General features: G+C 39.2%; 2 protein-coding genes across 3 annotated transcripts in view; one reads left to right on the plus strand and one right to left on the minus strand.

Annotated features, from left to right (window-relative positions):
* Positions 1-23718, plus strand: part of LOC138045965 (uncharacterized) — a 315585-nt gene that overhangs the window by 254964 nt on the left and 36903 nt on the right. The window contains exon 1 of one of the 2 annotated variants that reach the window (XM_068892610.1): positions 2524-2611. The exons of the other annotated variant lie outside the window; for it this stretch is intronic. The gene's annotated coding sequence lies outside the window, so the exon portion shown is untranslated. Of the gene's footprint in view, positions 1-2523; positions 2612-23718 lie in introns of those variants that run through there. 2 annotated transcript variants of the gene reach the window in all.
* Positions 1803-17971, minus strand: LOC138046572 (ataxin-2-like protein). Its single transcript, XM_068893182.1, has 8 exons — positions 17696-17971; positions 16786-16846; positions 13324-13395; positions 9045-9116; positions 8709-8774; positions 7854-7965; positions 7205-7275; positions 1803-1991 (listed from the first exon to the last, which is right to left on the minus strand). Exons 1-8 carry the CDS (start codon positions 17743-17745, stop codon positions 1803-1805), a joined length of 693 nt encoding a protein of 230 aa, XP_068749283.1. The 5' UTR covers positions 17746-17971.

Raw genomic sequence — 23718 nt, forward strand, 5'->3', positions numbered from 1 at the left:
CGCGGGGTAAGCTCCATTAACATGTACCCAAAAACTTTCAATATTGCATGTCCTTTGCTTTAAAATTACAACAACAAACGAACATTTATTTTCCTTGACTTATGTCGTTGTATGCTCACTTCTTCCAAGAAAGGACTAGTTTCTAAGAATATCAGAAGTCTCCAAGACATCCTGACTGATGATTAATTCACGCCAGGAATTTTCTTTAGTAAACGACATGAAATAAGAAAAGATAAAACTTTAGAAAGGAGAAAGGGCAAGACAAGAACCATGTTTTCTTCGAAATGGTCGGTGACATCAGGCGGTTTGCTGAACCATTCGATTCCCTAATACCAAACCACGATATCAGCTGATTTTGAATAAACTGACGGAGCTAGCCATGCATGATTTAAAGTGATTTTAATAAAAATAAGCGCTCTTCACATTAATTCTCAATCCAGACCATTCCACCCTTTATACCATTCTCCACTACTTTTTGGGGATTATTTGCGGTCCAAAATGGGGATATTTGCGCTCCGGGATCATTCGCGGTCCAATATGGGGATCATTTGCGGTCCTGGGATCATTTGCGGACCCGTAGATCAGTCTAAGGTACAAATACGTGAGAAATATTCGTCTGGTTATGTGAGATCATAGAGTGAAAGCACACTAAAATGAGGACAAAACGCGGAGCCCTACTCCGTGGAGTACTCTATGGAGTACCCCTAAAAATCATGTATTGGCAGGAGCCCATGGGCTCCTGGTATTGGTCAAATCGGCCTTTTGCAACTAACGATCACATGGTACAAAATCCGCCATGCTGGAGGGCAAGCTCATTATTATTCCCCCACTAGGACATTAAAGCAAAGAGACCTGAACCAGTCATGCTTGACGTGCCTTTGCTTTAATGGCCCAGTGGGGTAATAATAATGAGCTTGCCCTCCAGCGTGGCGGATTTTGTACCATGTGATCGTTTATTGCAAAAGGCCTATTAAATACTTTATCATCATGATGAGGTATTTAGATGCACATTACCCTTATGTATTTCGAGCTTTCTAGCTCTCTGATTGTTACTGTTCGATGCAGTTCACGAATTGGCCGCCATCTTGAAATTTCGTCGGTATTTTATAAGACACTTTCAGTTAATTCCCAATCTGGAGGACAAAACAATAAGATTGTTTTGCATTTGAAAGGTTTGTTTCTCTCAGGGACAGAAAAACTATTGTTTTGTCCTCCAGATTGGGAATTACTGAAATGGGACTTTGTAGCGTATTTATTTTTTGTGTATTTAGACAAATATTCATACAAACCTGTACACCCTTGTATGCCCATAATATAAACATGCACACCCCTGTAGTATACAGTTTATACCCATACATCCCCATGTATGCCCCTATATACCCATATATACCATTTGTAATCTGACCATGTACAAATAAAGTTTTCCAATCCATTTCTTAGGGGTATAAAATATATGGGCATACACAGGCCTGAATTAATGGATGTGCAGGGGTACACGGTTTTTATACATCATAATAAGGGATAAACGAAATACCTACAAAACTTCAACATGGCGGCCAGTTCGTGAACTGCATCGAACTGTAACAAAAGTATGTACATCGAAATACCTCGCCATGTTGATAAAGTATTAAATTTGACCAATAAATGATTTTTAGTGGTACTCCATTTAGTTACTCCATGGGGTACTCAAAGAGTAGGGCTCCGCGTTTTGTCGTCTCCTCACTAAAATGACGGTACTCTCTGACACAAATCCCTAGTTCATGTTTCTTCGGGCATTTACAACACCACCCTTAACACAACATTCACATCCATCGCTTGCAACTGGCATTCTTACACTTGTTCACTTGCTGGAGATTATGTTCTTGTACCGTTTTATGTTCCAAGTACGCACAAACCTTCGAGTCCTCAGCAGTACTTTCCGGTGCATTGCAAATAGATTTAATTAAACAATCAACGCTTGTCTTTCCCGCAGGAAAAACACCCTCAGTAATCTTAGGAAAATGTCAAAGAAAGCAAAATCAGTCTCTTACCCAATAATAAACATGCAGGTGTTGTTTTTCACTGTTTTTCGCAAACAACCTCGGTTATCTTAGCAATCATAACAAGGATTGAAGGAAGACAGTTGTTATCACTCAACCGTTTTGTCTGGATTATTATTGTGGGTCGATAAATTCTTTAAAAAAAAAATGCTGAAATCACTTTGAAATCGCTTTGAAAGTCCTGTACCGCTAAACATGAGCTGAAAAAAAACGAAGATTTTAAGTTTTCTTTTGACTTGTAAGCTCATGTTTGTACGAATTACGAATAAAAGGACGAATTTTCTGAGAAAATTAAAAGAAATGAAATTACAACGCGCCTTGTGATTCTGAGAATTTAGTCAAGGAATGTGGCGAGTGAATAAATTTCCCAGTTATTTGCTCTAACAAATGGCCAACGAGATGTCTCGATTCAGTATACAAAAATTGCATAACAAAAGTGCTTTTCTAAAATCCCTTTTGCTTCGCCTGACTCAATATAGAACTGCATATCGAAGAAGACGTTGTGTGGACGGAGCCACTGCTAGGCTTTTTGAACAGTTTTTTTGACGCGGACTGGTGGAAGAAACAAAACGGTAAGATTATTCCAGTAGCCTATTTAAGATCGTGTTAGGCGGACGAAAGTAATGATACTGGCTACCCTGCTGCGTTCTACAGTTTATGTTTTCTAGAAATTTCAAGGGCTCCCAACGATAATCTTCGGTGAAATATGTGTTCGGGAGAGTCAAACTGTTCTAAAAATTTCAGTTCTACGTTGTCAAACAACTATAGATTTCTTTACTAAAACATCACCAAAAAGATTCACAAGAAGGGAAAAGTAGTCCCTTACGTTTTCGGAAAGGATATTTTTGCAATTTTTGGCACTTAAAAGATCAACAAGCAGTTTCGGATGAGCAATTGGTTCGCTGGGAGGTTTTAAGAAGGTGATGTCCAGCTAACAATTTCTGAAATAAAGCTATCATTCCCTAATAATTTCGGACACTTCAATTTTCAACTAAGATATCCGAACAGATCAAATTCTTCTAGCTGATAAAAACACCTCTTTAGGCAGTGTTTAAACACTACAAAGAGCTTAGAAATATATCTCAAAGGCTTGTGGCTCAATTTGCTCGTTGGTTCCCCTTGAAATTTCCAACGCTACGTTCTGCATCGCGAGTAAACTTGCGGATTATGTCTTCACGTTTTCACGACAACATTAAGATTTAAACTTATACATTCTTTTTTGCCAGTTTTGACTTTTAAGAGTAAAAGTTGCACAGGTTCAGATGTTTTTTAATCATTTTGTGTCCTAAGCAGAACACACTGATCACCTGCAAGGTTCTGAGATTTTCAAGTTTTCCTGTGCGTTGCGAAAGAAAAGTTCCCATTTACCCAATGCATTTGAGTTACGATTTAATTGAACAACTGATGCTGTTGTTCCAGTAAAACAGATCCCGTTTTGTGCGAGGAAAATGTCAAGTGCTGTAAAAGTTGCTTACTTATTCCTTGACTTGCAAGTTCTGGTCTCAATTCTCGTAAAAAAGCCCCCAAATCTCAATAACAAGGAAGACATTTAGTGATCAGGCAAACAGTTACGCGTAATGGCGGGGTAGGCTCCCTTCACATGGAACCAATTAAAAGGTTTTAAAATCCATTGCTTTAGAATTGGAGCAATAACGAACATTTGTCTTCCTTGACTTATGTCGTAATATGCTCTCTCATTCCAAGAAAGGACGAATTTCGAAGAATACTACAATAGGTCTCCAAAACATAGGTTACGTTCTGTTTATCCTGATAATCAATGCACGCCAGGTATTTTGTTTCGAAAGCGACATCAAATATAACACAAGGTAAAGCCTAAGAAGGGAGCCTGAAGTGGCAATACAAAGACCATGTTATCTTCGAAATATATGGTCAATGATATCAGGCGGTTTGCTAAATCATTCGGGTCCCTTTCTTCCAATACCTACTATAGCCTCGGTATCAGCTGATTTTGAATAAAGTGCAAATAAGAAGCTCATTATTACAAGCTCGCAGAGTTTAGTTGGTTTAAAATTCCTGCGGACGGAGCAATTGCCAAGCCTTTGGACAAGGCTAGGTCAGTTTAAGGCGGTACAAATCTGTGATAAATATTTGAAGGGGTAGTTTCTAAAGAAACTGTGGTGCTGCGTCGGTGGGGAAGTAGTATACAAAAATTTGATTTTATCAACGGAGTTGATAATGTAAATTGGCCACCGTACAGAGATTCTAAAAGCTGACGTTTCGAGCGTTAGCCCTTCGTCAGAGCGAATCGAGGGATTATGGGTTACGTGTAGTTTTTATAGTAGAGTAGGAGCTACGCTATTGGTGGTAACATGGCAACGTGAAAAAAAGGAATATATTAGTTAAATGAAAAGCGTTCGTTAATACCGTGAGGATTAAGGGTGCCGATTTGAAAGATGAATTTTTGTTCCAGATTCTTGCGGCTTTCCGTCGTACCTAGATGTAGGGAAAGGCCGCAGATAGCCATGTGTTTTTGGAGTGGTTAGGCAGATTGAAATGGCGAGCGACTGGCTTGGATGCATCCTTGTCATTCTTCTCAACATCGCGAAGGTGTTCGCGGAATCGGTCACCTAGTCGTCTACCTGTTTCACCAATGTATAATTTATTGCATAACGTGCAGGTTATGCAATAAATGACATTTGCGGAGGTACATGTGAAACGATCGGTGATCTTAACAGATCGCTTAGGTCCCGATATCTTGCTAGTGTTAACAATGAAAAGACAAGTTTTGCATCGTGAGCGCGCGCATTTGAAAGTGCCGGGTTGCTCGTTAGTTTTGAGCGCGCTTCTAACTAAAAAGTTGCCTACGTTTTTGTCGCGTTTGAATGAAATAAGTGGAGGTTGCGAAAAGATTCTACCAGTCTCGGGATCATTTTGGAGTAATTTAATTTAAAATTACTAAGAATGATGCTTTTGACTGCGTGATTATGAGGATGGAAAGTGAGGGTGAATGGAATTCTGTCATTCTTATCCTTTTGTGACGTTTGTAGTGATGACTGTCGATCAAATTGTTGGGCGCGATGATGGCCCGCTTTGACCACAGAGACAGGATAGCCACGTTTTTCGAAGAACTGGCACATCTCCTCTGATTTGCTGGAAAAATCGGAGTCATCACTACATAGACGTCGAAGTCTAAGAAATTGAGAATAAGGGATGGAGTTCTTGACATGTGATGGATGTGACGATGAATACAACAAATAACTGTGTGAATCAGTAGGTTTGTAGTGCACACTATTGGCAATTTTCCATTCGCTTGAGAAGATTCCAGCACGGCGGCCATATTGGAGGACCGAAACAAAAGAATGATATTCTTTTGGGGAATAAATGTTATTTTTATGCAAATATCTTTAATTGTTTTGGTCCTCCAACATGGCCGCCGTGCACATACTCTATACAGCTCTTAAAAATGTATGCTAAGGACGGCCCGACAATACTGAGAGAGTTTTAAGAGCTTACAGGGAATTCCATCTAACCCAGCGGCTTTTTTTGCGTCTAGCTGTACGTAAAGAGGGCCATACATCAGTTGCTTTTCGCATGCTTTTTGAATTTTTTGTTCATCTTCTATCCGTTCTCCACGATCCCGAGCGCATAACGGAAATGTTTAATCCATGGCAATTTGTGTATAGTTAGGCTAGTTCGTAGAAGTTTCACGAACTGAAAAATAAGAACAAACTATTAATGGCCAGGCAACATGAAATTCTTAAATGCCCTTTCCTCGAAGAGTTGCCGGAGATCTAAAGTTCCCCAAAACCTCTGGTTTGAACGGAAAGCTTCTAAAGGCTCTACACCTGCCAGTTGATTGACAGTTGTTGCGGACGGTGAATGTGGTCAGGTTTCACTTAAAACGTGACTTTCTCATTGCCTTAAAATTGCTTTCGGCAAAACGGTCGCCTTAGCAACCCTTGTTCTCCTGTTGGTATTTTTCAGATTTTTGACTCCTTGCATGTCTATAGCCGTCAAGTTAACATGGTCATTGTTATTTAAGTCCTTGTGCTGAGAATGGCCTTTTAACGAAATTCCACAGGCAGGCAAAAATTATACGAAACGTTCTCTTGTATTCTCTATTCCAGCCACCATAAATGAGGAAGTTTATCGCCGAATTGGCGCAAGTCAAACATACGGCGACACTGACGACCGCCGAAGGAGGAACAGTAGGGCCGTTCCAAATTTCAACCAGGTCAATCATGACGATTGGAAGATTGAGAAGGATGAATACGCCTACTAATACCACTATCATTCGAGCACCTCTAGTGGGCCTGCGTGAGCGCATGCGTTGAGGGAGATTTCTGTTCTCGTAGTACGCATGTTGTTCGCTGTTCGTAAGAGTATCTTCATCAGCGAGGGAACGATGATTGTTGAAGCCGCCGCAGGCCGAGCTTCTGGACTAGTCAATCTTGTTTTCTCTCATCAAACCGGTTATTCCAGTGCGAGCGTCCATTTAGTGACAAAACCGATGGTTATAATTGAGCCTGCTGTACCATGAAAAACCAAGATGGCGGCGAGATCTGGCATATTAGGCTTGGGTTCGAGACTGTATCCTGGCAACATGCAGCGCATATTCAATAAAGATCTTACTCGATTCATGCAGAGCCTTTCTCGAGAACGCCAAAATCGAGCAAGCAAAAGAAAGGCTCTGCTTGCAGGGTGAAATACATGTAACTTGTATTTTTTGTTGTTGTAAAGAACCCCCCAAATGTATTGCATTATGGGATTGAGAAATAGTCTATTTGTGAATTAGACAAATCAATCTCCTTCATGATACCCCCTGAATCTTGTGCCAAAAGTGTATAATACTGTGGATATAATTTATTGCACATGAAAAAGTGACGTCAGGTTGATCATAAGATAAGGAGCAGTATAGTCAGAGTAAACTACCACCATGCCTTCTTGAGACATGATGGAACTTATCCTCATCTGATAATCCCTAAACCATTCATATTGATGACCCCAAGAATGATGCGATCCAAGGTTCACCAGCAGCATTTCATAACGACAATACCAACTATGACACCAACAACAACGATTGAGACGGAGACTACAACAATGATGATGACAATAATAATAATAATAATAAGAATAATAATAAGAATAATAATAATAAATGGAGGGGCTGTTCAAATGCGAAAAAAAGGAAAAGAATTATGTACCTCAAGGGGTCGCTCAATCGCCTGACCGTTGGTATGCTTTGAGCCAGCAATTGCCTCATCTGTAAAACTATCTGCAGGATGAAAAAAAATAACATTACCACTGTAAGACCAAGTCTAAAAAGAGAAGTGCATTCAATGGTTTGGTACTGTACATGATGTGGTTTTTTTGGAAAAGAATACTACACAAAGCTACACCATTACATGTCTAGCTTCTAACTCAATAACCAAACAGTTTATTGAGAACCAGCGGTCCCCGTGGTCATCCATTTATAAATATTATCTTGATGCTAAATTTTTCAACTTTATTAGTAATATCTTCATTATTCGGTAAAATATAAAAGCCTAAAATATAACCAAAAAAGTGAAATGCAAATTTGGTGGCTTGTGTTGTATTGAACTGTACATGTGAATGTATTTCAGACTGTGTGTGTGGAAATATATTAACAGTAACATTAGAAGGGGTTGTTGAATCTTCTGATGTTGCTGTTTTACAGTGCACGGCAAAGAAATAATCTCATGTCTGTGCCACAGTTGCAAAATTTAATCCTCTAATTCATTGAGGCAATTGAGGTGAGATAAGTCTGCTTCTACAAGGAAAGAATGGTTGAATTACACACATGTTCACGCCAAGTTTTAAATGGAATCTCACCAATTGCAGAATCAGGTTCGTCACTCTTTGTAATGTTGACAGTGACAATATCCTTGAGTGCTATCAACAGATTACTGATCAATCGATCTCTGTTGGGTAAAACCCTCTCATCCTGATGATAATCACATAATTAACAATTAATACTTTTATTGAATAAGGAACAGCTTATCACATCAAATGAAGATGATTCAAATCCACCTATTATACACATACATGTAGTTCAAAGCAAAGGACGAAAAATTGTGTGCAAAGAACTGTGTTTTTGTACTTTGTTTTGTTTTTTCCTCAAGTTACCTAAAAATGATGTGGAAGATTAATCACCAAGTGTAGCGTCAATGCAAAAACCTTTTTAAACTTACGAAAAACTGCTTTTTGTTACATTTACAGTACCACTCAAAAGTAAGTTACCACCCTCTTGCGAGACGAGACTGGTAACTTACTTTTGAGCAGTGCTGTATGTGCTTAGTTACCTGGCCTTTAAATGAAAGTGAGGCTGGAGTTGACCTTGTTATGATACTGACCTCCCTCCTTTTCTTGTGTTAACTATGCTGTTCTCATGCAAATTAGTTGGAATTTACATAAGAGCAGTGAGCTCTATCAAAACAAGGTTAACTCCAGCCCCTCTTTCATTATAGGGCAGGTAACGTAAAATAGTCTATTACCACCCTCTGATTCAAGCGGTTGTCCATTTTGGTTTCATACCTTAATATTCACTATTGCAGAGGGTTGCCAAATTCATGGTTTTTTTCACATATGTATTACAGTAATATTTATCATTAATGTCTAGAAAACTTTCATAAATGGACACAAGTGAAAAAAAAACCAATTAATTCAGAAGGTTGAGAAAATGGATACCTCAATAAGACCGTTTGCTGGCTTCCTTTGAGGGATAAGGTGGGCCTCACCCAACGTACAATCAAACTGTTAAGAAATAATAATTATTATCAATGCAAAAATCATTTTACATAATTTTTATGTATTGCACAATAGCTGCATTAGTTTTATTTCATCCAAGTTGTTTTAAACTTTTATGTTCTGTAACATTACAATGAAACTTCTAAGGGTTAGGGTCTATATGATTTTAATGATTAATGATTAATTTAACCCTCTAAAACATCTTGACAACTAAAAGAGTCTATCTATGCTTACAAATGTACTTTTACTGGGTAAACTTAACTTTTGATATCTAACCTTTGGGGAAACAGCTTTAAGAATGCCTTCATAGATGTCACCATTACGCACCACAATACGAGCAATCTCACCCTGATGTATAAGATAAAAAGAATTAATGACATGCTTGATAAAGATCTCACCTCAAAGGAACATAAATAATTATTAATACAAACAAATGTGACCTTGCATGGAAAGATGTACACAAACGCTTTCCTGTTCAACAAGCCACGGCGTCGAGTATCCGTTGGTTGCCCGTTAAAACCACATCTCTGAAATGTTTAATTCACGCTTTTGCCTGATCGTTAGTCGTCACCAACAAACAGTTAGCCATTAACCAACCTCGTTCCCAGGTTCTCTCTTTTTCTCCCTTGCCGACGAGAAAGAGACCCTGGTCTGGTCTGGATACATGTCTGCACCTCACAACCCCGCGTTGTTGCACATACATGTACGTGCGATAATAGGCTTAACTTAAAGGGACAAATTTCCTTATTTACAGAATATTTAGCCAACCAAATCGCTCTACAATTGCCAGCAATCTCCAAGAGAATGCCCAAGTAAGAAATCTCCAAGAAGATCCCCAGGCTCAGGTTGGTTACAAATAACTTGTTTGTATGCATTATTACCCTTTCAAACTTCAACAGTACTGCTATACGTTTAGTCACCGCCTAATTAAAAACTACATGTATAGTAATTTGTTTACCATACCGACTGTAAACTACAATACTCGTCACATTTGTTGGAACACCCATCCCCGTTTCCCCCTTCCTCCAATGTTGATTTCCACAACTACTAGTAGTCGCCCGAAAAATTCTCACACGACATTGAATTGGGGGAAGGGGGATGTGGTATAAGCTACGATCTTGTAACACGATGATTCTGACCATTCGCTAAGTGTTCCAACTAAATATGTCTAGTATTGTAGGTATCGGAGAGGCTGAACATTTACGCACGCACGCGCTGACGGAATGTTTGAAGACGAGACGAGAAAAATATGCAGTACCTCCAGACGTGGCGCTGGAGCGTCGTACCAAACGAGTCATCCCGGGATTTCGGCCCGTGCGATCGCTTTTGGACTCAGTTGGCCCTTCTCTGCTTTCTGCTACCGACCTCGCCTCCTGGTACGGCATTGAGGGAGGGATATGTCGGCCCCTAAACCATATGACACAAATCCCATGCCTACTCACAGCTCCAAACCTTCCTTGTCATTACAATTTAACGTAAGATTTCGATGGCTTATATATTCAAGAGAAAAGTCATTTTATCTGTCATATGGTAAGCACTGGAGTCGCAGATTACAAAGTGCATGCATGCGCCCTGCCGAAGGTAACATACATGCATGCATAAAACTTTATTTCATCTCGAATTTCTGAATAACAACTTCGACACATTACAGCTAACATACATAATATATACAGATACATAACTAAATATTAAATAACATTTAAAGATATATTAATCAAGACGAAAAGCCGCTGTACAAAATCTGGCCCTGGATTAGTTTAAAACCAGTAAACTCAGCGGTACGGGAAAAATCAGGTAGCGCATTTCGCAACGTACTTAGTTAATAAATAAATTGGGGAAGGAGGATGTGGTATAAGCTACGATCTTGTAACACGATGATTCTGACCATTCGCTGAGTGTTCCAACTAAATATGTCTAGCATTGTAGCTCTAGTTCACCTCAGAGTGACTGCTTAAAATTGTCACAGTGTCATGGTATGAGCTGTCAGTAGCTGATCATGGGTTGTAACTATGGTCTGAGGAAGTCGCAGCCACCCATATTCCTTTGAAATTTTTTATTATTTTCATAGAATTGTCTCAGAAAAATAAAAAGTACATGTATGTAGCATAGAGCTGTTCGCGTGGGAGGTGACAAATGTTCATGGAAGGCAAGTAACTTGACAGAACTTTAGTAAACATTCATGACAGTCACATACAGACTCACAGTAGCTGCAGCAGAGATGGCCAATACACTTAGAGCGTGTTCGATTGACCGTATTCCGAAATAGGAATTCATGGAATAGAAGTTAGAAATCCTTCGCTTTTACGGAGATTCACATTAAATTTGTCAAACAACTGCTAAAATGCTATTTTAAACATATCTATATTATTCTTGTTGCTTCAAAACGCCAAACATACAGTTTTAAATCATCACTCCACATATTCTTATTCCGGAATAGGGTAAATCGAACGCACCCTTAGTGTCCATGGTATCAAGACCTCTTAAGAGAAATCTTCTAAGACAAAATTATTGTTCTCTAGGCAGCAGAATTTACAAATGTCATCACTAATTATATAATTTGCGATTCTTAGCAATGTCTTTATTGTTGTAATATACAGTGTAGTGTTGGAAAAGGCTGTTTCTCATTGTGTCTTGCACACCCAGTTTCTTGGAAATATTCCCTCACTGTGCGAGGTGGTCCCACATGAATAATATGTCATATGGCTTGGATATCCACACCCATTTTCATTGCAACGGTAGCAAATACATGTATTACCCTTACTTTGGATGCAGATGTCGCAAGTTCTTTCAGAATTTGTTCTTTAATTGCCACTGTTTGAGGGGCATGGTATTGTGCAAAATGACCTGTTTTCTGGCTTTGCATTGGCACTTGAAGGGTAATAACACTCATCACCAAGTTGCTTTTCAAAGTATTTGAATGCAAAGTACATGATTGTGGTCGGGTAATTTACTTTCTTTGCATTCATGTCTGTTGAACAGAAAAGACAACGATACTACTGAAAAGAATTATAATTCAATGTTGTGTACACAAATGAAAGCATGTAGAACGATATGAAATGTACATGTAAGAGTTCGCTTCTAGTGGATACTGTATAGATTACATGAGCACTTTCAGCTCGCCACAGGGCAGACTACTCGTATCAAATTTAATTCACCAGCTTCAAGAAGTTATAGAGATGGACGTGCCGATGACTTTTAAGATATTATGTCAAGTTAAAATGAGCCGAAACTACTCTTCAAAATAACAGAAGAATTCAGCATTTTAAAACACTAATAAAAAATGTTTAGTACAAAGATGACAACAAACCAAACAAAATGGTCATGTTTCCAAACATGTCTTAATTCGTCACGCAACGCTTATCCCACATATTGCAAATTTGAAACATGACTGTTGATCTCGTCGCGGAACACTCGTGCTACTCCGTTCATTTTTCAACACTATTTAAAGCAATCTCAGCACAGCAGCGATTTTTGAATTTGCACAGACAATCAGTGGATGCTGAGAGAATTTTATCAGGGATTTTAATAATTATTATTGTGTCTTCTACATGTGTGGTATGACCAACCTGTAGACCTTTAAGCAAACGGAGGCCACGACCATATTTTCATGCCCAGACAATAAATGCTTTTAACCGCTTTAACGATTAGCGGTTTGACACTGCCTTTAACAGAATCCATTAAACTTTTCTCTCAAGCGTTATAACACTTTTTTGATCCGTTAGCTGTGAGGAGACAGCGGTTAAAGTGTTGAGACAAGCCGTCAGCCATTAAAGTATAGCCATTAGAACGTTTTAAAAAACCATTAAAACTTCTTAAAGACTGTTAACTGGCCATCAAATATTCGTCCGTTTTCGTCCATTTAACAGAATTTTGTAGGGTACGTTTACACATTCAAGGTTACAAATGTTTAACAGTCTTGTCCTGTAAGTTTGCAACAGGACAAACATTCACATCAAAACAAGCTAAAACTGCCATCATAAGTGAATGTGTGAGGGACAATAATATTACTTTACCTCACAGCCATTATTACTTCATTAGGTAATCTTTTGTTGCCCAAATTACATATATTAGTCCAGGGCAACACCATACCGTCATGACCAAGGTAACCCACTCATTTACACAAATATTGCACATCTGCAGTTTACACAATAATTTCTTTATAATAATAATACTAGTAACAGAAATTTCAAGCTCACGATACAACGTTTTAAAGACATGTTTTGGCATGTCTCATGCCATCATCAGTTTAATGTGTTGTTTCCTTTCCACTGTGGAAAAGGAAACAACACATTAAACTGATGATGGTATGAGTCATGCCAAAACATGTCTTTAAAAACTTGTATCGTGAGCTTGAAATTTCTGTTGATACTGTTATTGTCACCAAGTTATGGCAATGTTATAAATGATACTACTGTAAAAGACATTTAATATACACCAGATTATGATACTAAATGTTGAACATTATTATTATTATTATTATTACTGTAACAAAAGTTAAACTGATTAAAAAAGTTGAGGGCACAGATTGTAACCACAAGATCATAATATAACTCACCAAGTTACTTGTCACATGATAAACAATAGCCTTGTTTGCATAAATATCACCGTTACCAAAGCCATCGTCAATCTGAAGAAACACACACCAGCAAAGAACTAAGATGTCAGAAGAGAGTACTTCTAGTTTTAATAAAAGTAATTATCTAATAATATTTACATATGTATTTTCTCATTCAACAATCCAGTTCTGCATCTTCAAGGGAACTGCTCCCAACTGCTTAAAATGAACACATTACTGACTGTTAAAAATAGGAAATCATATGCATATGAGTGTATTTTGTGACTTAAGGGCACAAGTGACGTTTAGAAAATTTTCAAAATTACACGAGACGTATGTGAGTGCAATTTGAGAACTTTCAAAACACCACAAGTGACCATAAAATTAATCACAAAATGCACGGACAAGAACATACGCTTTTATATATTTTTTTATATACATGTACTCAACAAAATCTCTCCATTGCTTTGTTTCCATAGTGCTCAACTTCCATATTGCACTCTATAACCTCTTTTGCACTCCATAACCTATTTATGCATACATCAATGCGATATTTTGTAGAGTCTGTTTATGAGCCAGAAGGCCCATCAGGCCGGCTCTTATCTTCGGTTTCCATAGCATGAAGAGACTAGGAGTATTTCTACTCCCCCCTGGATGGGATGCTAGTCCATCACAGGGTTACCACCAGCATTTCGCCGGCACCCATTTCTACACCTGGGTGGAGAGGGGCACCGTGAGAGTGAAGTGTCTTTCCCTAGAACACAAAACAATGTCCCCGGCCAGGACCCGAACCTGGACCACTCGATCCGGAGTCGAGCACTCTAACCATGAGGCCACCACACCTCCCACATTTTGCCGGTAGAGTACATGTATATAACAACTGTCATTAATATTATACACCTGTACCTCTCAGAGAGTACATGCATGCTAGTACATGTATCAGCCTTCTAAAAACCGGCCGGTTGACGGCTCAATGAGCCACCTCCTTAAAAAGCTTGACCGTCTCCTTCGAGTCAGAAGATATCAGACACAACCCACTCATTTTTTAGCTCTAATGTAAAGTCACTGGAGATATTTTAAAAGCTTGAAAAAAGCTGGTTTGACATACAAATTCGTTGTGCATATGAAATGTTCATTTACATGTAACTAGTATTTTTTATCAGACTCCATGCTATTGTCAAGTCCATAATTATGCGAAATTTCGTCACTTTAAATCCCCTAGATTGCACTAAATTGCATCTGTGAGTGTCTAAATTTTAAAAATTCTCTAGGGGAGCATGCCCCTAGAAGCTTGCGTCCTTTGGGCACTTGCTTGGGTGCCTTTAGCACCAAAACAGTCTCCACTTTTCTTATGACCTGTTCCCCAAAAATATTTTGAAGGCTGATGTATGATTTGATTTCTGATGCAGTTACGGTACATTGCAATTTAACTTACACGCGGTTAAAAGTGAGGAGCAAGTGTTGGCAATGTCTTGGATTAGTTATCTTATGTTTTGGCTAGCAACAATTGTGCTTATTTGCAGTGCAAGCATTCAGCGGTTTTGGTTGCTAGGTTTCTCTTTTTGCAACAGTCAGCAATCTTACCACCATGCTTGCAGCGTAGCAGTAGTTGGCGTATCACTGCATGGTTATCAGAGAGTTTTTGTTGTCCGGTGCAGTTGCTAGATTTCATGATTGTATCATCTCCCCCTTCCCTTCCCTCATGGATCTTGTTACTACTATAGGGGTGGTTGTTAGTTTTATTATTACTATTATTTTACGTCCTTTAAGTCTTGCCATTTTTAACTTAAGGTGCTGAGTTCAATCCATGAGCCTTAGGCAGTCATAAGTCTGCTGGATTACTTGATGGATAGGGTCCTCCTAAGTACATTGTATATGAGCAGTTCCAAGGAGGACAGTCTACTGTAGCTCTTTTGTAGCTTATTATTATTATTATTATTATTATTATTCCATTTCTCCTAAACTTTCAGTAGTTCACATTTTACAAAGAATATGAGGAATTTACAATTCAAAGTGACATTCTTGACTTAAGATGGACAGTGTCTGTAATGTGTGTAATGTGTGGAAAGTCAGTTGAATGAATAGACTGCTTTCACGATCTCGCAGTTCTGTGAAATTACCCATTTCTGGCATTGTCTAATTGTATTGTTGTTGTTATTACTATTATTATTATTATTATCATTATCATTATCATTATCATTATTATTCCTATCTTTATTATATTACTATTTGTATTTAAATTTATTCCTCTTTCACTGAAATATCTTTCAGTGTGACTGGTGCCCAGGTTTGTTGCCGCTGTTCTTCCCCCTCCTCCCCTGTTGGGTACAGGGGCTCGTGGCTGGGTTGTGGATACTGCTGGCCATGTACACTGCAGGTGGTTCTATCTGGGGATGAGTTGGGTTGCATTTGCTGGGCAATGCCAGTGGGGTGATGGGTACCTGACCTCCACTTACAACGAACATTGTTAACTGGGCAATTTAGCAGGCCATACTATTCCGGGCAACCAGGTAAACTTAAATTTTTATTTTTGTTGCTTGATTCAATCACTTCTATGAAAAAAAAATCTTACCAGCCTCAATTGCTAAGGCTGCACTGTAAGTATTTGCTCCTCGCTTTTTTTTAAATTGAACAAGCAAAATGCGACTCTTTCCCCTCTTGTAAATTTTTGACAGTCCCGATTTTCACATGAACAAATGCTGACAGCCTCAGGTTTTCTCAAAGATGCTAGTAAGTACTAGTGGGCGTCACTCACGAAATATTCTCGCAGTTGAACTGGATAAAGGACTGAATTTAAGCTGATTCAAGGGATTCTTTACAGATGTGGTTAATAATTGATTTTTCTCAACTAAACTAGTCCCTTTTGAGTTCTTGCTCTCATTCAACTACAAAAACAAAACTACAGACTGGGAAATTTCCAGGGCCATATTCAACAGTTCAACCAGAAGTGTATCAGCAAAAATTTAAAGACAAACTTTTAACAGATCTGTGTTTTGTTTTCTTCTATTGCAACTTCCATGAACAACCATTTCCTTTTCTCTGTCGCCAACTATTCATCGAGCAAAACAGGTTAATGGATCACATCTAGCCTTACAATTGGCCAATTTTGCTTTTCTTTGACAGTTTCTGTTCTTAACAGTATATCAGCTGTCACTGCAAACACAACTGGAGGCAGTAAAAAGTGAAACCATTGGTCAGAAATTTAATATTAACCATGATAATAACAATTAACACCTTCCTACTGGTGCTATTTTTGTGAATATGTTTCTTCAGGCAGAGGTTAAATGTGCAGTTTTCTAGTGAATGACTGGAACTGTGCGAAAGAGAAGTGATATTCACAAGTTGTTATCTACCATCAGCAGGGATAAGTCAATATAATCAAACTCTAACAGAACCATCCATTTGAAAATGATGCTGCCTCATGGCCAGGTCATAATTTCAGGAGTTGCAAGTGATACTCACATTGACAAAATTATTGCCCTGAAGTGGTGGACTAGAACTTGGGCGATGATATCTCTGGCCCCTAACAAAAACATAGTCAATTATCACACAAGAAGTTATTGTTGAGTCTAAGGAATGGAAATTCAGGTATAAACAGTAATGACATAACACACATTTTAATCAAATGCAATTACAGGCATCACGAATTTACCGGGTTTTGTAAGAATTTCCACAAGGCACCAACATGCAATTAATGGCTTTTAGAAAGTCAAAAGAAACCAAAACAATAAACTGGGATATTTGTTTCAAATTTAAAGGACCGGAAACAGACGATCGGTAAAGATCTACCCGGAGAATGAAATCGAAATGATGTTCTAAAATCAACGTGATCTCAGTCCACTCTACTTTCCCTGAATGTCTGGGAAAAGCTCTTACATATGAAGATTAATGAAGTCATGCAGCAGGCGAACGAAAGAATTCAAAGCTAAAACACAAATTTTGACCGGATAGAAGTTGCCCAGATTGATCGTTCCATGTGCTAATCGATCGATCGATCGATAAATCGTTTACCAAAGGTCCAACGTGGAAAAGAAAAAATCCGAAGAGGCTAAATTAAATTTGTTTTTAGTCTCGTCGTTTCCATCGAAACTTATTATTTATTTTCTTTCCTTGCTCCATTGTTACATTACACGCACTAGCAATTTTCGAAGGCTTGGTAAACTTTGTCTCTAGTGGACTGTGGTTTTTGCCGGTCAAGCTTTTTCATAAAAACACTAACATCGCAGACAATAATTTCCCGTTATGAACATAATAGAAACTTTTCCTTTTCCACAATTCAAGGGATGCTAACTTTCGAACATGTAGATTTCAAACACAGGAAAATAATGTGCGAAAGTTTCTCCAACTTCAAGACAAACTCAAGTATAACTACCTGTTTCCTCCACGAGTACTTTTGCTGTTGCGATGTTTCGGATAACTCATGGTCGAGGGTTGTTTGGTATTCCATGAGTCTCACTGCCCCATAATCGCCTAGAAACGCGCAGAGCGTTGACGATTTCAAACTGCGGAAGGGAAATCTAATGCTCTGAATCGGACATTTACGATTGAAAAGGTTTTTAAGCAGTCATTTAGTGCCGACCGCTTCTATTTCCTTCCCTTTCATAAAATCCTTCGTACCAGAGGCTCCCGCGCTTCACTTGATCCTGTTAAACTGGAGAGAAATTGCACATTAATCAATAAACCAACTGCCAACACCATAAACAAACGATCAATTTTGCTTGCCTGGCAGGCATTTCGGGTAAGGAAATCAATATGACAAAATTATTCAATCTATACCGCTGGATGGTACTAAATCAAGCCAGAAGAATATTTTTGAACTCGGACGGAGCTAATGAAATTATAGTAATAATATTATACGTCAGTCGAAGGAAAGTTGGGTAACGAAAATTGACTGTGAATGTTTTTAAAACCTTAAAATGTGAGACAATTTTGTTCACACTCTTTTCAAAAACTTGCAATGAACAATGATCCAAGAACGAATGGGATAACTGGGGAAGGAAGTCATTTTTTTCTCGAAGTATGATTATGAACAGAAATTCTCATTACCTGCTCGAGGAACTGCATGGGTTACCATGTCGTCCCAGCATGCACTTGGTACCATTAAAAGTAAGAAGGATCAAAAGACCCTACCCTGTCCTAGTGAGTGACTTCGAAGGACCTCATATGGATCTTGCAGAAGTGTTTTCGTTAGAAATGAAAGCAGATACATTCCATCGTATTTGTTGGGAAAGCCTAAAGTACAGTAAGGGGCCCAGTTCTCGGCCAGTTTTTGTTCAACGTTTATTTTTTGCACCACAAATGAATCTGAATAAAAACCAATTGCTTCCAAAGGTAGCTTGATTCCTTGTCTTTCGTCCTGCCGAGTTTTGAGTTTACAGCTACTATATACTGTGAGCAAGTCGAGGTGACACGAAGGTAGGTGAATTTGGTTTCCCCGAAAACATGTTTGTTTACGGCTACTCGAATTACATGGTCTAATCCAAGTTTATATTTTATCCTTATTATATGGCTCTGTCTCACGAGGACTGGGAACTACAAAATTCACGAATTTGATTGGCTAAAATCGATATTGACCGCGGTCTAGATTTTCCCATCTAGACCGGCATCTTGACCGGTAGTGTTTTGCGGTGAAAAGGTGCAAACTAAAATGCAAACATATTGAGTATTTTCTTCTACCAATATTTATTTAGGGAAGTGCCAAACAACATGATGACAAAAGAGAGGATGACGAGCAAACTTTGACAGAATTAAGTTCAGCTCATCGCCACTCATCGCCGTTCGCAATCAAAATGTCAGTTAGTACAAACCAGTTACATTAAATGAATTAAATTGTTCTTGTCTGGCCATATAATAAACATCTTATTAACCGAGCTAGGTCGGTCTGTATGGGAGAATCTTGACCTCGGTCGCTGGTACAGACCTCACTGCGTTCGGTCTGTACTGGCGACCTCGGTCAAGATTCTCCCATACAGACCTCCTGCTCGGTTAATAAGAACTAAGTATAGGAGGCCCAAATGAGCCAATTCTTGGCATAAAGTGATAAAGCTTCCTGTTAAATATAAACTTTTCCTGGCCTATTTTATTCTTTAACCTAAATTCACTCCTCAATATTTCCTTAGTACTTAGGCTTTTGCGTATTTGCCTATTCTCGGCCACCCTGCTCGCCGTCGACAACACTAAAAAGCGCTCATAGTTTTGTATGGAGTTTTCTTGTCAAGTCATCTGTAATGGGGTGGCATATTCTGACAGTAGATATGAATTAAAACTATGAGTTCTGACTTACCGGACCCCGTTTTGAAATACCCAACTCTTTTTTAGTCTCGCTTACCATGGAGCAGTTAAGAGAAACCTGGTGTGCCAAAAACGTCCTTTTCTAACACGATACAAAGCTCGTTAAGGATACTTTGTGGTCGAAATATCAAACACAAGCCTTATTAGTGACTTAACAACAAAAATTGGTGATAAAACGTTGTTTATTCTGAGGAATCGAGCGCACTCTTTTGTGGCCGATAACTGGGCCCACGAACGAAGCATCCATTTTCGTTATTACTCGGGAGAAAACAGCGTTGAGCAGTCGATAGCTTTATAGTGTAAACTCAGTGAATGCTGAAGCTAGTTGTCTTTGAAATTTCAAGTCCTTACGGGTATTCCAAGGTAAGAAATACAAGTTTACGTTTTTTGTGGCCGAGAACTGGGCTCCATACGGTTGTAAGAGTCAGGAGATTTATTCAAGACCGAGTTGAGATTTCAGTTCTTCGTAGGGAAAGGGAAATGCTTTTTAATTTACGGGACATTCGTCAACCAGAAATTGCTGAAAGCAGTTCCCTCTAACCACCAAAGAGAGATGTCCTTTTTTAAAGAGAGGTCAGTGACAAAGGAACTAGGGAAATCCGACCGGTTTCCGACCTTCAACGCTGTCCACTTAGAAAGAGTTGACCATTCTCACATATGAACGTTCATATATCTTATGAGATGTTTTGGTGGGTAGTATCGCTCAGTGGTTTTGATGGTCTCCAAGGGGTTTTCGGGAACAAGCGTGGTGGAAATGTCAGCACCTAAACTAGTCAAAGCGGTTCTCTACTGTACAATATCGTGGAATATTTTGTACTCGTTTCGTGCGTTTTCTGTGCAATAACTAATACAGTTGGATAATAAATTTGGTTAGTTAATCATATGGCCATCATTTCCAATAAGAAACAAAAAAAACGGATTGCAACCTTTACGAGCAGAGTTGGCGAAGTGGTGAAAACACTCTGTCCTGGGTTTGAATGGGATCAAATGAGGGTTAAATAATAATAATAATAATCATAATAATCATCATCATCAGTGGTAGTAACCGAGAGATCGACTTGGAGTTAAGATCGCTACGAAGCGTGAGAAGAAAGAACCGATGTGGAAGAGAAGGCTTGAGAACCAGGTGAAAGCATTAAGACGAGACTTGAGCAGAGTAGGAAAGAACCGATAAGCAAACTCCCCCCAACCCTCAGGAGTGCAAAGATTTCTAGAGTGGGATCTGGAGCGACACTAGTGAGCACAAGAAGAATGCTGAATGGCTGAAGGATATAAGAAGTGAGGTCAATACACCAAGCCAAGAAGATCTAACAATAGATATTGACAAGCTTAGAGTCATCCTCAAAAAGATGCCGAATTGGAAAGCCCCTGGATTTGACTTAGTCCAAGAATTTTGGCTGAAAAACTTAACTAGCATGCACGCAAGGCTTGTCGATCAATAAAGTGCGTGCTTGGTGGAAGGCGAAGTCTCCCAATGGATGACTGACGAAGGGAAGAACTTTACTGTTTCTCAAAGACCCGACCTTAGGCAATGGTGCCAGTAACTTCAGACCGATTACATCCCTACCCTTGATGTGGAAGCTCTTGACAGGGATGATATCGGAAGATATGTATTGGTTCTTCCAAGAAAACGAGCCGTATTGCTGGAAGAACCGGAAGTGAGCTGGAAAAAAGTCCCGAGGCGCACACCACCTCCTATTCAAAGATAAAATGATCATGCGCAATGCTCGAGCAGGAAATAAAAACCTGTACATGGCATGGATAGATTACCGAAAAGCATATGACATGCTACCACACTCTTGGATAAAGGAATGCCTGGATCTCTTTGGCATTGCACCAAATATAAAGAGACTACTCTCTAATAGTATGGAAGCTTGGAAGACCGATCTGTACTTTGGGTCAACTCAAATAGGGGAATTAGACATCAACAAGGGCATCTTTCAAGGAGATGCACTGTCCCCCTTTCTATTTGTGATTGCCCTGATCCCACTGACACGAGTATTGCAGAAAGCCAAGTACGGATACAATCTGAACGGTGTAAATGTGAACCACCTCCTCTACATGGGTGACCTGAAATTATTTGCCAGGTCAGAGAAGGGGTTAGAGTCCTTGGTGCACATTGTACGTATTTTTAGTGCGGATATTGAGATGGATTTTGGCGTTAAGAAATGCGCCAAGCTGGTGGTCAGAAAAGGGAAAATTGTAACGACAGATGGAATCAAGCTGCTGGATGGCAGAGAAATCAAGAGTCTAGAAAAAGGAGAAAGCTGTGTTACGTTATTAAGCGAGCTTCATCAATTGGACCAGAGTCGAGCTAAGAGTGCTAGATAGAAGAACCAGGGAGCATCTAACCATGTATGGTGCCCTTCACTCCCGAGATAGTGTGGCAAGATTATATATACTTAGAACGAACGTTGGACGAGGGCTAATCTCGGTGGAGGACTGTGTAGATCAAGCTGTAATTGGGCTCTCCAGTTGCATTGCGCAAAGCAATGAGATGCTGCTCACAGCAGCCCGGAGAGATTCCTAGAGCGCCCAGGAAACTAGCAAAGATTTCAGGAAGAGAAGATACGAAGAACGGATGAACGAGGTAAAGGAGAAACAGTTACACGGACAATTCTTTAGAGAGATGGAAGGAGTAGCAAGTGACAAGAGTTGGGGTTGGCTGGAGAAGTGTCACCCGAAAAAAGGTACTGAGCTAGGGACTTATTATGGCTGCACAGGGCCAGTCGCTCCGAAAAATGCTATCAAGGCAAAGATAGACAAGACCCAGAAGGATCCTTTGTGCAGATTATGCAAGAAAAATGATGAGACCGTAAATCACATATTAAGTGAATGTCCAAAGCTAGCCCAGCCGGAATGCAAGCGCCGTCATGACAACGTGGCCAAAGGTATCCATTGCGACCTTTGCAAGCACTATGGAGTTTAATTGTGAAGATAAGTGGTATGAGCACTCCCCTGAACCAGTGGTGGAAAACACGAATGTAAAGATTCTGTGGGATTTCACTATCCAGACTGACGAGAAAGTGCCACACAACAGACCCGACATTGAGAAGACCAACAAGATATGCCATATCATTAACGTAGCGTGCCCGGGTGATTGCAGAATCGCTCTGAAGGAGAACGAATTAACAAAACCCTCTGGCACTTGAAGAAAGTTGCAATCACCCTGATTGAATTGGGGAGCTTCATGGCCAAGCTGGAAAAGTATTTGGCAGATATCCACGTTGGGCGTCAGACTCATACGATGCAGAAGACCGTTTTATTAGGATGAGCAAGGATCCTAAGAAGAGTTGTGGAATGCTGAGGCGGGTTGTTGCTGCTTGTACCAAAAGCCCCAGCAGAGCATTCCTGTGATAGTTGTAAAAATAAAATAAAATAAATAAATAAATAAATAAATAAATAAATAAATAAATAAATAAATAAATAATAATGATGATGATAATAATAATAATAATAATAATAATGATGATGATGATAATAATACTAATACTAATACTACTAATAATATTTATTTTATAAAACCCTTCCCAAATTAAAAATTAAATAGAAATTCAGCAATACTATAGTTGACTTCTTCGTGGTCTGATGGTTTTAAACAAAGGAAATGTAAACAACTGTTTGTAGACAAAAAAGGAAAATTTCTAGGTACATCCACTAGTAAAATATCTATAACTGTCAGGTCTAGGGAAGTCCTGCTTGACCCTTCTCTATTTCTAGATCACTATCTTTAACGTCTAAGTTCCTTCTTCTCGGGGTTCTCGATCCCCTTAGGCATAGGAGTGCGCTCCGCACAATTGCAAAGGACACTTTCGCCCTGACCCATGAAATTGTTGTGGCGTAGCTCTCTTGCTTTTTTGCAGATAATAGCTCGGCTAATCTTGAGTGGTACCTCAGGCATTCGTCAGCCATCCATCTCGTCGTTGTGAATACCAGTGGGGTGAATGTGCCTTGCTCTATTTCTGTGACGCGAGAGTTGTATTTTCGCTTCTTTTCATTTTCATGAATCCTGTAGATTTACTTGGGGCTGAAATCTCTATACGAGTCCGCATTGGGATGACATACCCTTATATAATAATAATAATAATAATAATAATAATAATA

The sequence above is a fragment of the Montipora capricornis genome, chromosome 4 (genome assembly GCF_036669925.1).
Source record: "Montipora capricornis isolate CH-2021 chromosome 4, ASM3666992v2, whole genome shotgun sequence".
NCBI lineage: Eukaryota > Metazoa > Cnidaria > Anthozoa > Scleractinia > Acroporidae > Montipora > Montipora capricornis.

Bases quoted from the DNA above. Each gene is read 5' to 3' on its own strand.
- LOC138046572 (XM_068893182.1), bottom strand. From the start codon at position 17,745: ATGAGTTATCCGAAACATCGCAACAGCAAAAGTACTCGTGGAGGAAAC. The intron at 16,847-17,695 runs GTAGTTATACTT...TGTTTTTGTTAG, and splicing joins AGTACTCGTGGAGGAAACAG to GGGCCAGAGATATCATCGCC. The intron at 1,992-7,204 runs GTACATAATTCT...CATTTTCCTAAG, and splicing joins CGATTGAGCGACCCCTTGAG to ATTACTGAGGGTGTTTTTCC.